This window comes from Sinocyclocheilus grahami, unplaced genomic scaffold (assembly GCF_001515645.1).
Source record: "Sinocyclocheilus grahami isolate Dianchi unplaced genomic scaffold, SAMN03320097.WGS_v1.1 scaffold164.1, whole genome shotgun sequence".
Lineage (NCBI taxonomy): Eukaryota > Metazoa > Chordata > Actinopteri > Cypriniformes > Cyprinidae > Sinocyclocheilus > Sinocyclocheilus grahami.
Window position 1 is genome coordinate 441,392 of NW_015505343.1, and position 14,417 is coordinate 455,808.

Sequence of the window (14,417 nt, forward strand, 5' to 3'; positions counted from 1 at the left end):
TGTGTGTGTGTGTGTGTGTGTGTGTGTGTGTGTGTGGTTGTGTGTGTGTGTGTGTGTGTGTGTGTGTGTGTGTGTGTGTGTGAACAAGCAGCTGTGGGGAAGAGCGAGGATTAGTTCAGCTCCCACCGGACTGATGGACAATCTGTAGACACTCATTAGTCATTAGTTTAAAACAGAGAGTCTAAGTGCGGTCACACTAAACTTTAAGTGTGCAAAACGAGTTCAAAACACGCAACAAATATGGCCGACAGAATGTGCTCTTTAGTTGCTGTTGTGAATTAAAATAAACTATAAATGATACCAAATATTAACAATGAGGATGTAAGATATATCATTAACCTATAGTATAATAAATCAATGTTAATTAAATAATTTATCTGCAAGTAGATATGCAATTGTGTATTGTGTAGTACTTCCCTTTTTATGTATTTATTTATTTATTTATTTATTCACTTAAAGGTTCATCTTTTAAAATGTTAGAAATGTAAAAATTCTGCTAAATGATCTTGACATAATTATGCTTTTTTTTGTACTGTGCACTATATTGCAGTGATGCCATTTACTTGTAGTATTTTAATGTTGGGTTTTAGTTTTTAGTGTTGCATTATTTTAATTTATTGTATAGTTTTGTTTATTTACTTAGACAAAATGATTTATTTGGATTTAATTTTGTTTATCAGTCACACTGTGAAATCGAATCTCCAAACGAATTTCAATTCTTCATATCGTGCTATACAATTTTGTAATGCTTAAATTTTCACTTTTATGTACTTTAAGATCTAATTTTAGCTTTTACTGTATTTTTCTTCATTTATTTAGACAAAATGGTCAATTTAAAATAAGTTTTTAGTGTTTTATTTTTCATTAACTTTGATATATAACTTTTCTATATATATATATATATATATATATATATATATATATATATATATATATATATATATGATTCATATATATACATATATATATGAATGTGTGTTTGTGAAAGAGAGTGTGTATTTGCATGTCAGAATACAGAAAATTTGTACTTTTGCACTTCTTCTTGACAGCACTTGCATGCATATAAATGTGTCTAGTTTGGCTGTACCTTTAAGACTGTTTCCTAATTTGCATACTACCTGCCCTAAATAATTTGCAAGATTACTATATCTCAGTACTGTATTTATTCGAAAGTATGCATTTTCAAATCAAAGTAAGGACCTTTTGGCAGTAATACAAGTATGCTAATTGATATTTAGCCTATGCAACACATTAAGTCTCCCTTAGTATATCACTTGACGATGCAGTGTAAAAGAGATTTCAGAAATATGCAGCATTTGGATTATATATGTCATGCATCTGAACCAGCTTTTAGCATAAGCAGAGTGGCCGTCTCTTGAGCGATGGCCCAGAAGACTCAGCGAGAAGGAGACCACCTGTTCTTATCCACTGTCTTTAATTGAATAACAGCGCAATCAGGATCCATTTACGCCGAGCAATTAGACCCTGCCTTGTTTGCCGTGAACGCTGGTCACGTGATGAGATCTCGTTACTGGAGTCGTGTTTCCGCAGGACTCCACGTCTCAGTAATTTTCTGAGATGTCACGCGCCTCACGCTGTTGGCAGAGAGAAGACGCTGGTCATTTCAGAAGCTGACACTCTGAGCCCTTGCCGTCACCTCCGTGCCCTCTATCAAGATGCTAATGAGTTAACATTCAACACCTCCCACCAATCACACGAGACGAGCTGACGAAGTCATTACAGACGTGTTGCTGTGGAAGTGTGCCATTGTGTTTGCGTGAGTATAATTGACCGTTCTGATTAGTTATTAACTAAAGTATCAGGTGTGTGACAATTTACAAGCCTGAGATTCATTCAAGGACACGACGACAAGGACAAATTACTACAGAATGGGAGCAGAAAGAAATGTGCCAATATATGAAAAGATGCATACACCCATACTTTAAACATATTTATAGCAGGCTGTGCAATAAATGTTATAGAATTAATTTCATTAATTATAATAATAATTTCATTAAAAAATTAATTATTATTTATTTTTAAATGTCCAATATTCAATATATTTAGAATCTGGTACAGTGACACAATAATATCTAATAATAATAATAATAATAATAATAATGAATTTAATTAATTATAATAATAATTTCATTAAAAATAAATTATTATTTATTTTTAAATGTCCAATATTCAATATATTTAGAATTTGGCACAGTGAAACAATAATATCTACAATAACAGATTATTATTATTATTATTATTATTATTATTATTATTATTATTATTACAAATAATAATAATAATAATAATATTGCCGTTTCCCAACAACTAATATTTACAAATAAATGATTGTCGACATTGACACAATAACAACTACAACAACATAACATTATTATTATTATTATTATTGTTGATGTTGTTGAATTTGTGTGGCTATTCGTTTATACACTGAAACTTAAGATAGTCATAGAATCAACCATAGTAAGACCTTTTTTTGTTTTTTTTCATAAACCAGCATCAAATTAGGTCTGAATGCGGTGCAATTTTACTGCTTATAAACAGCTCTCTGCAAATCCCTTTATAGTCGTCACTGACTTGATTAGAACACTTTTTCATTCATTTGCACCTTCCTTTTATCATTTAGCATTTCTTACCACAGCTGACCTTGGCTGTTGAGAATGACCAATAATATGGATGAGCTTTTAGTCAGATTGGGTGAAGCAGTTTAGACGAATTGACTTGGCCGGATTGAGGCTTTTCTTGTTGCAATAAAGCTGCCTAATTTATTTGCCGCCATGCCCCGCGTCCCCTTTGTCCTTCTGGAGGGGAGCAGAGTGTTTAGCAGTGTCCCATTCTGTTCTTTCTATGGCCTTATACAGAATCTGAGCTTCTGTAGCTTTGCTTTCATTATTCAGCTGGAGAATGTGGTTATAGAAGTCCCACATGTGTTCAAGAAGAACCCACTCGAGAGAGAGCCACACTGTCAATACGTCCTTGAGGAATGACGAAAAACCAGTTTAAATGGATGGTACATGCTGGGGAATAAAAGTCAACTTCTGCATAGACACCTTGAGGGAATATGATTCTCAAGATATGAGAGAAATCTGAAAGATGCAGAGGATTACGGGCAAGAGCTACTTGAAAACACAACAGGTCAGTCTTAAAGGAGCTGTTCATCCAAAAATGAAAATTCACCCTCAGGTCATCTAAGATGTAGATTACTTTTTTTCTTCAATAGAAATGTAAAGATGATTTTTAGCTGAAACCGTGGTCCTTTGTGATTCATAAAATGCAAGTCAATGGATTACAGGTAATAATGTTGTAAATAGTGTTCAGTTTCTTGCACAGACCGATCGTTTCACTTCATAAGACCTCAATATATCGTCAGGAGACACGGGGATTAATTTTGTGTTGCCTGTATATGCTTTCTTTACTCTAAAAGTGCCGGTCACCATTGACTTGCATTTTATGAATCACCAATGAGGCATGGTTTCAGCTAAAAATATTCTGTACTTTTCTACTGAAGAAAAAGTGTCACCTATGGTCAAAATTCTATTTATCTATCAATCTAGGTGTATTTTAGAAACAAAACGACTAAAACTTTACAATTAAAAATAAAACAAAAAAATTATTCAAAATATTATATTTATTTTATTTTATTTATTTATATTTATTACTAAAAATAGAACACTAATTTCATTCTATAAAAATACTGCAAATATAAAGTTAACTAAAAAACATTTTTGTTACTTAAATAAAACGTTAACTGAGATCAAATAAAACATGTCTGTCATCTTGTTTTCATTTCCCCTAGTCAACATTTCTTATTTTCATTTAGTTTACCTTGATGTACTAAAACAAACAAACAAACAAACAAACACATAAATACTGCTACTAAAATAATATATCGTTGGATGGCCTGAGGTAGAATAAATAAACAGCAAATTTTCATTTTTGGGTAAACTATCCCTTTAAGAACAACACTGCAAGAAAGGAAAATATTAAAAAACACAGTCTATGGAACGAGTTGACAAGAACAAAATGAATTCAGTGAAGACAATGTGGCTTTGTAGAGCTTTACCTTCTGTCTCTGGCACTGAAAGCCACCACGTGGATTCCTAGCGGCCCACCGCCATTGGACACCTCAACCGGCGTCAACATTTCACTAGGGGACATTGACAAATGAGGGCAATGAGAGGAGAAACAAAACAGGAGAACCAAGTAAACAAAGAAAAGGCAATACATAAAAAAGTTTCGAGCATGACAGAGCAGCTATGAGCAGCTATGAGCTGGAAGCTAAGGCTAGTTTAGATCCAGCCCAGCACGAGTCCATCTATAACCCCAGGGGCCATTAAGACACACGGGTCGATGGAGGACCCAAACAGACACTTCAATTAAGTGATTAGGATCAGATTGAGACCTGCAGTGGGCCGGTTCTGGGATTTTAACAGTCAGGGAGTGCACACTACACCTGTGAGAGAGAAACATATGGCAAGAACGCATGGGATAAAGAGAGGACAACAAACATCAGTAAAAAAGATGAGCGCATGAAGTGATGCGGTGCTGCGGTCTGCTAAACTGACATCTTTTCCAGACAGTTGAAGGCTAGATCACCCAAAAATTGAATTGTACAATAATAAATAAAACTGAAAACAAAACAATATTACTAAAATGGTAACTGAAATGATCATTAAAGTGGAAAAATAAAAATAAAAACAGTAGAATATTCTTAGTAGATAGTAATACTATCAAAATTATAGTATATATCTGCCATTGGTCAGCAAAAAATGATAGCTCCGCCCCAAACTCTTGCCATTGGATGAGCTGTTGCTGTTGAGAGACACACTTTTTAATTAACCTATAAATGTTAAAATATGATACAAAAACTATAAAACAAGTATACTTAGACTTCAATCTGTTCTAAAAATATATCATATTGTTAGTTGTGTGGACTACTTTTAAAATACTTTTTGTTGCTTGACAGCCACTGATCACAGTTTTCCAATGCATGGAAAAATGCAGCCTGTACATTTTCCTAAATATCTCATTTTGTGTTCAGTAGCTTTTTATTTTTTCCGAGTGAACTCCCTGAGATGATTTGTTAGATGCTGTTGGTTGTGAGAAAGACAAAGCATTCCTGTGAGGACTCACTCGAGTGAAGCTGATTCCACACAGGAGTCGGCCCTTCCCACCGGCTCTATCCTGCCGTTCCTCCCGCTGTCTGCTCTCTCCTCGTCTTCTTCTTCTTCTTCCTGTGGAGCACCAAAGAAACACACTGTGAGTCAATGGTTCTAAATTTATTATTTTTTGTGACATTACTATACAATTTCATTATGGGGAAAACAAACTCATTTAATGATAATTACATATAATTTCAGGTTATTTAACTTCGCATGATCCGGACATTTCAACTATTAAACTATTAAATTCTATGATTATTATAGGTTAAATGTTGTTTTGTCCTTATTCCCTATTTTTCCCCCCTTTGGTCCTGTCTTGTCATGTTTAAACTATAAAGTAAGCCAGGACTGCTACTGATGTCCCCTAAAAAAATAAATAAAAATAGAAACATTTTTGTCACTGACTATTATTACAAAAACATGAAAAATAAATACATATATTGAGTATTGCTGGAGTGAAAGTTTCATGAGACATGCAGCTGTGCTGGAGTGTCTCCATTCCGCTGTGAATGCTGCTGTCTGCAGCCAGAGAATGAGCTTATTAGCAGTGAGAGATAAACTGGAGCGGCGAGGGCCGTCACATCAGACCCTGAGAGCTGGTGCAGGCGGGTGAGGAGAGCAGAGAGCGGTCCCTGTCACAAAGTCACTCGCACACAACACAAAGTGTCACTTTGCCTGTGGTGGCGGCGGTAACGACGGACACAGAAAATGAGGCTGGATGCCAGACGCTCCATTGTCCGGTTCTGAACACCTGCCAGATGCCAGCTCCAATGAAAACTCCTGCATCAGCCCACCACAGGGGGAAAAGGTCATTCACTGTGCATCCCAGAGGAGAAGATCGACATCAGCCACCGCTTCATTCGGGTGCTTTAGGGCTCTGCTGATATGTGAGTGTTTGTGCGCGTTTGTGAGTTGGGTGAAGGCCAGAAGCCACTCAGTGCAGCAGTTACAGGAAGCCAGAGGTTACAAAGCTGGCGATTAGACAGACAGTGCATTAGATTATTGTTCCTGGCAGATGCAGGAGGTCGGTCATTTTGAGAGACTGCTGGCTTGTGAGGAGCTGGAGGGAGAAAGTTTTCCAGAGGGAACTCGGATTATAGGAGGAAACGGGTGATATCTCCAGAATGCTGGATGAAATGCAAACAGAGGCCTACTGATGCCTCACTGGAGGGCCTGAAGCTCCCGTCTGGGGAGACAACCAGCGTCTGACCTCCAGATCAACCAGATGAAATCAGGAAGGTGACAGTGGTGTGACATGACAGTTAGTGACAGGAGGAGAGGTTTGGCCTCTAGCATTGGGTCTAAGGTCGAATTTACACACAGAGACCACAAGAGTTTGTACTATTGCTACCTCAGTCACAGCCTCAGTTCGTCTGATGCATACTAGGGGTGTAACAGCCCAATAAAATGATGGTTCAGTACGTACCTCAGTTTTGAAGTCATGATTTTGTAAGTTTTTTATTTAATTAAACAGTTTACTGAATTCAGTTTCAATTACATTGTCTCACATTATCTCAATTACATCATGATTACATTATCTCAGCTAATGTTGCATGCTATATAGGGAGCTCTATTACTTGCACATTACTATAATATTAAAGGTTGCAATTAACAACAGACTCCAAATGATTAAATCAAATTGCAATTTATATTTAGATACAATAATCCAAAATAATGTAAACACATTAATTGCACATAAAGCAGTTTTTACATTAAAGGGTCATATGATGTTGCTAAAAAGAACATTATTTTGTGTATTTGGTGTAATGAAATGTGTTTATGCGGTTTAAGGTTAAAAAAACACATTATTTTCCACATACTGTACATTATTGTTTCTCCTCTATGCCCCGCCTTTCTGAAACGCGTCGATTTTTACAAAGCTCATCGTTCTGAAAAAGCGAGGTGTGCTGTGATTGGTCAGCTATCCAGTGCGTTGTGATTGGCCGAATACCTCAAGCGTGTGATGGAAATGTTACGCACCTACCATACTGTTGATGCCGTGTCCGGCCGGAGCGACGAGACAAAAACATGAAAACCCAGTTGTTGTAAACAGTGTTGTAAATACAACTTAACCACTGATTTCTAGCCGTGTCCATTTTTGGAAGGCCAAACAAAGTAGTTTCGCTTTCACAACGAAACACAGCGTCACACACGGCGGCCTAGAGTGAGCAGAGGCCGGGGGCTAGCGTGAGGAACGGCCGGAGGGCTGAGTGAGCAGAGGCAGCGGATTCGACAAAGGAGCGTACGGAGGGCTTGCGGCAACCACATGTGACGACCCCGGGCTGGACTCCGCTTCGTCCACGGTGAAAGCCGATCCGGCGATCCACAGCGCAAAGTTGATGTATTCCCTCAGCAACCAGCACAGATCAGCTCCAGGCATGACGAATCAGATATCGTCCTCTTTTGGAAGACCAAACAAAGTAGTTTCACTTTCACAACGAAACACACAGCGTCTTCATGACATGGCGGCGGCAACAACAATACTACAGTGAGAATAAAAGTTACGCCTTCTTTCTTTGCGTGAACATTTGGGCGGTGTTATGCAAATCTTTCCACATAGTGAGGTAGACATGTGGGGGCGTGTTTAAACGAGGCGTTTTAGGCTGACTCTTAACTCTTATAAAGAATAACTCTTTGGATTTGAGACTTTAGTCTTTGCAACTTTACAGATCTTCTTTATGCACCAAGAGCTTGTAACACTCCAAAGAGAAAGGAAAAATTGAAATTGCATCATATGACCCCTTTAACTTCTAAATTGTAAAATTAAGTTTCTACTCCAATTTTTCTTTAAATATAATCATTGACATGATGCTTGTTTTCGTGAATTGTCTAATAAAATGAACACTTTGTTTCTCATCGAAAGTACACAAAGCTTTTATTCATGCATCAATTGAAATAGCATAGACTTAAAGATCAATCTTGGGATTTAAGTATCCATATTGATTCATTAAAATAAAGATACACAAAACTATGAGTTTCAAATTAAGCTCTGCACGTGCATTAACTAAAACAACGCTGTATTTGATCAGTACACCTGCATACCGAATCAAAAGAGCATACCTAAATCATTTTTGTACAAATACATGTACTGTCACACCACTAATGCATACTGAACAGAAAAACAGCAGTTCCAGTTTCCAATCTAAGGTTAACACAATATGCACCCTATACTGGAAGAAAAGAACATTTAAAGTATCCAAAACATTAAGATGTTTGTGTTTTTCAGAGCTAGCAACTGGATTTGGCAACCATTAAAGTTTTATTTATGACACTTAGTAGCAAATTAAATGCATATTCAAGTGCAAAACTGCATATTTGATTTAGTTTTTTGTGCTCTGTTTGATAAATAATCAGTAGGCTAATAATAAGCTGCAAAGTGGAGTTTATGTGAAACTGCTACAAAAGCCAACAATTATTTTCACCAATGTTCTCAGGAATAGATGGATTTTGGAGGGAGAATATCTTAAAATCTATACGCAAGCATACAGCTTTGCGTTTTTAACCCAGAACTGACCGAAGGACTATTTTCTTGTCCAGCGTAAAGTGCTGGAAATGTGCCGTAAAAAAAAATATAAGGAAGCGGGCAATTTGTACAGAGCCTCTCAAACAATGACTATCCAAATATTTACGATGTCCAATAATAGTGACCTCACTCAAGTTCCTGACTACGTACAAAAGTCGATAATTATCTCCAGCGAAACCCCCAAAAAACAACATGGAAAAATCCAAACATAACAAATTAGACCGGCGTGAGAAATACTACAGCTGTCCAAAACTTCTCATGTCTGGTTGGAGGAACTAGTGACCCTTACGAGGAGCCGTTGCGGTCGGTAGGTGACACGTAACTAAAACCCAATGAGTTTGTTTGATGTGGAGCATTCGAGACAATAAAGAAACAGTCAAATCAAGGTTCAAGAGCCAAAGCGTACTCAAAAAGTAGGCGTTCTAAAAAAAAATGGAGATGAAAGGCCCTACTGCGGGCGCCACAATGCGCCATTATAGAACGTCTGTCCCTCAGAGGCAACTCCTATTACCTCAATTAGACTTTTAAAAGAATTAGACTGAGTTAATTGAACGTGACTTGGGTTTTTCACATCTTTCTCTCAAACACAGGGTCATTTCATCCCACCGTAAAACAAAATCTCCATTACAGCAGTCAATGGATCACACTACTCATCATTTTCGAGACGCTTATTTGTATTTGTGTTGGGGAAACAAACGCTAAAAGGACCTAAATGATGACTAAAGTCATTACCGGACATAAAGCTGAGCCACTACTGTAATCTACTTAAACGAACACTATCCCACTGCGCTTGGTTTGTGCCACTGTTTATTTGGAGTGTCAAATGAAAAAATATAGCCCATTTGGTATAGACATTTCATACACTTATCATGTCACAGGAGATATTAACAGGCAACTGTAAATCCATTAATGCACGCCTGTAATCAGGCCTCGTAATAGGTCTGTCATCTTGCGCATTGATTGAATCTTAGATTAACTTGTTTTTCATCCGAGTATTTTTCATGTCTTCAATACGGATGAAATAATCTACCCATCAATACAAACAAACATCAGCAAAGCAACAAAGAGAAGCTATAATTGCAAAAATTAATCTACATTTCTCATTGTTTAAAAGAAAGACTTGTTGACTGGAAGCAAATTGAATTTAATTGATTTTTACTACAAAGCACTGCGACCAGTGTTGGGGAAAGTTACTTTTAAAAGTAATACATTACAATATTGTGTTACTCCCTAAAAAGTATCTAATAGCATTACTTAGATACTTTTTATTGAAAGTGATGCATTACATTACTTTTATGTTACTTTTTACTCATTTATGCTGGGCTTGCTTGTTTGTTTTTAATATAGAAAGTTATATTTTTGCAAAGTTACTTTCAAAAGTAATGCATTACAATTTGGTGATACTTCCTTAAAAAGTAATTGTGTTACGTTTTTGTGGAAAGTAATATTACATTACTTTTGTGTAATTTTTTTTTTTCACCTGGGCTGCTTGTTTGTTTTTAATATTAAAAAGTTATATATTTTTTTAGAAAATGTAAAAGCCATTTTACACCAAAAGTGAAATGAATATGAATAGGAAGAAACAGAGGAACTTCTACACTCTTCAGCTTAGTATGGTTGATTGAATTGGATCATTGAAGGTCAGCAGCAAAGTATATTTGTCTTATTTAACATTTAATTATTGCAGGTTTGCATTTGACTGTTTTTATTCATTTTGAGGAATACTGAACCTGTGTTTGTGCAGGTGAGATGAGTAAATGCATGTTCACATTTAGTTTAGATCTTCAGTAAGCATCATGTTCACACAACGCCCTGCACTCACTCCCGATTTCTCTCAACATGAGGCCAGGAGAGCTGTCAGTCAATGCATAATATACTTCATACTTATTTGAAAATGTAACTCAGACATTTTCTTGTACATTTAAAAGTAATGCATTTTTTGCATATCTTTACTAGTTACTTGAGAAAAGTAATCTGATTACATAACTCACATTCGAAAACATTTTTTATTTATTGTATTTTTTTTTGTGACAGCAGTGTGATTCTTCTCAACAGCCTCACCCTCTGTAATATGACATATATATCAGCTGCAGCATCTCTCCAGCAATTATTATTTGTCTCCTGTGGAAATCGGCTCAGCTGTTTGGCGAGAGATGAGAGCGGTGTCGGAGACCTGTCAGTTTGTGTGTCAGGCTCGCGGGTGCACCTCTGCTGAGCGAGCCGGTAATATTTCTAAGTTTTGAGCTCATGTTCAGACACTTTCATATTCCCCTGTAACGGCACCTGTGGGTCAAGAAGGAGACTTCAGAGAGCCGTACTCGTTCTGGGCCAGTAAGGAGTGAGTCAGCTTATCTAACGCTTTCATTTCAGACAAAACAAGCTCGGCACTTGAAATAAAATGTGTTCCCCCTTTTATTATTCATTGATTTTTCTGTTTTCAGCAGTTCTGTACCGTGCTGAAAGACTCATGTTTTTGTCATTTTTAATGTCTTTCTTTTATATTTACCTCTATTTAGTTTTTATATCAACATGCATTGATGGGTTTTAGTATAAAAATCTCCATAGATATACAATGTTTATATAATGCTTATAGGTATATAGATACATGTTTGTATGTTTATGTAAGTGTAATACACACACACACGCAAACTGATATACATAACATCATATGACGATAGATTTCATATATTGTAATTCAAAACGTGTGCAAATTATATTTCAATTGCGAGTGTTAAGAATGATTAAACCAAAAAAAAAAAAAAAGCACAAAAAACAACAACAAATGAAAACAAAACACAAAACAACAAAAAGAAAAGAAAAAGCAAAACAAAACAAAACCACCAAATATGAGCCACAGAAACAAGCTTGGCAATCAGCATATCTGAATGCTCATAAACAAATCAGGCAGCAGTCGAAATCTGGCATCCTGTAACCCAATGAGCAAAGTTTTATTTCAGCTCTTATTTTCCCTCACTTAAATCAACAAAGACCCCAGCGCCTTTAAACCTGTCTCCCCTTTGTTTTTTAAGACACCGCTAATGGTGTATAATAGTTTGGCTCGGCCGAGGATTACTTCGAGCAAACAGGTTCTTAATGCTATTAAGTAAATTAAATCAGATACGTGAGCTAATTCGCATTTGTCTAGATCAAGGAGAGCAGAAGTTCGCCAGAGTGACCCGCAGTGGGACACGGGACAAATGTCAATGTCCCTCTCTCTCTCTTGCTCTCCCGCTCAGTCACTGAATGCATCATCTGTCAGCTGTGATTTCATACACGCACAGGCATATCTATCAATGCCACGGCACGCTTCGGTAGGGCTGCAGTATCGTTAAATTGCACTTTTATTAAATTAGGTCGGATAATTATGAGGGTTTAAATCAATCATTTAGTCAATAATAAAACCTAAAGCAGGCAGTGCCTTTAGCTGGCATGCCTTCATCAATAACCACAGGCAGGAATACTTTCTCATATCCCACACAGAGGTTTAAGAGCGCATGAATTATTGAAAATCAAGTTATCACTGCCTGCTTTTGTCTGGGGACACTTTTGAAGTGATTTGTTGGTTTAGTCAGAGTTGTTCTCTTTGTAAGGATGTCCAATGATATAGTGACAACAATATCGCAAGACCATAAGCATATCCCCAATATTCAGCTGAGTGACTGATATCAGTTATAACAAATCTTAAGTAATGTTTCTTAAGAATAATTTATTTTAAACAAATAATTGATGATGATGATTTATTAAAAACAATATATTAATATAATTAATTAAATATTTAATAAATATTTTTATATTCTAAAAATAATTATTTAATGTATTAATAATTTATGAATATATTATATACACACAAATTAACCATAATAATATTAATAAATTATATAATATTTTAACATGTATTTATTTACTTTTTAAACAATTATTTCAATTATTTTTAAAAAATTTATTATTTATAAATAATAATAAATGTATAAATTATTTTTTTTTTTTTTATAAATAAATACAAATATACACACAAATTAACCATAATAATATTAATAAATTATATTATATTTTAACATGTATTTATTTACTTTTTAAACAATTATTTCAATTATTTTTAAAAAATGTATTATTTATAAATAATAATAAATGTATAAATTATTATTTTTTTTTTTATAAATAAATACAAACACTCCACACACAATAAATTGCTAATAAATGAACATATTAACATCTGTATCATTAATTATTATTTAAAATAATTTAATTTATATAACATAACATTTGAAGTATTTATTTATTTAGCAGTACTTTACATCCATATAGTATGGTATTTAAATAGTATTTCTAACATATCATGCTATTATTCTTGGTAGAGTTATGGTAGAAAATTGCATTATCACAGTACCATGTCAAAAAAATCATGGTAATACCATAGTACAGTAAGACCAATGTGGCTTAAAAGTTAGACCGAAGCACATTCTCCTGATATAGAAACAGATGGTTAAAGCTATAGTACCTCTGAAATGCCTTGAGCTGCACATCTCGCACACTCATGACTGCTTTTCCATGATTAATCATAATTTAGAGGTGATTAAGAGGGAGGATCGTCCCACTAACTCCGTATGGAGCTATTAATCTGGCTCTAAGCCATGAAGGTCATTGAGCATATGTGTGATTACAAAAAGCAACAAAAACCTGAGCTCACAAAGACATTAGCAGAGATTGTGGGATAAAGTGGAAACAGAACGGCAATTTCATGAGAACTCCAGAGAGTGATTTCACAAATACTGAAACACATCAGTTCTTTTTAAAGAGGTATATAACACCTGGAGAGAGCTGGACATTAGCATCCACATACATCTCGACGGCGATGTAAAATCGGCCATTTCTGCTCAGCCGCGATGTTTTAAACTTCATGTTGTGTTCTGGTCATTTTGACACGGAGAAGATTGTTCTTTTCCTGAACATGCTAGTTAATGTTATCGGATTGGACTAAAACGTATTGACTTTGCTCGCACAGGATATAACAACTTCCACCAAAAATTGTTTTTTATTTTTGTATTTTTAGGTCTTTTAGGCAGATGGAACAACAGTATACAAACTTTATTCAGTGTCTAATGTGAGTTTTAATATCATTTTTTTGTGTGACCTTTCTAGCCATACTCAAAGCCACTACGGATAATTTCCCTCAGATTGTGCAAAATAAGTTAAAGGAAATATGAACACTAAAGCTGTGAACTCAATCTGAACAAACAAGTGTATTCCATGACAAAGATGGCATCAGTCACTCAGTATGTACTTTTAATAATGTTAAAATGATTTCATATTTATGAATTAGATTACGTACTTCTCCAGTTTGTTGTGAGTGCAGTGCGCTTGCAGAGAGACCCCGCCCATACGCTCTTCTGATTGGCTGTGATTTTTTTTATTTTGAATCTTATCACATAGTGTCTGATTAGGACATGGTGTTCCCAGTCAAAGAATGACCAGCCTAAAAACATGCTTATACATTTCTCGTTATGCTATATTATCACCAAAATATTGGATTCAATCTTGTTTTTAATCAACTTTCATTTAGCACTGATTCCAGACAAAAACTGAGGTGCATAAATCAGATAATTGAACCCATGATCAATAGGTTACAAAAAGAAAGACAAAACCTGCTCTAATTGAAAGAAAACAAACTGGCAAGAAGATAGATAGATAGATAGATAGATAGATAGATAGATAGA

At 35.4% G+C, this 14,417-nt stretch overlaps 1 protein-coding gene across 1 annotated transcript in view; it reads right to left on the minus strand.

Annotated features, from left to right (window-relative positions):
- pard3aa (par-3 family cell polarity regulator alpha, a) overlaps positions 1-14,417 on the minus strand; it is a 515,464-nt gene that overhangs the window by 282,194 nt on the left and 218,853 nt on the right. Inside the window, exons 6-7 of the mRNA XM_016282712.1 lie at positions 5,152-5,252; positions 4,082-4,165 (exon numbers count right to left, since the gene is read on the minus strand). Of these exons, the coding sequence (XP_016138198.1) occupies positions 4,082-4,165; positions 5,152-5,252 (185 nt within the window). The remainder of the gene's footprint in view (positions 1-4,081; positions 4,166-5,151; positions 5,253-14,417) is intronic.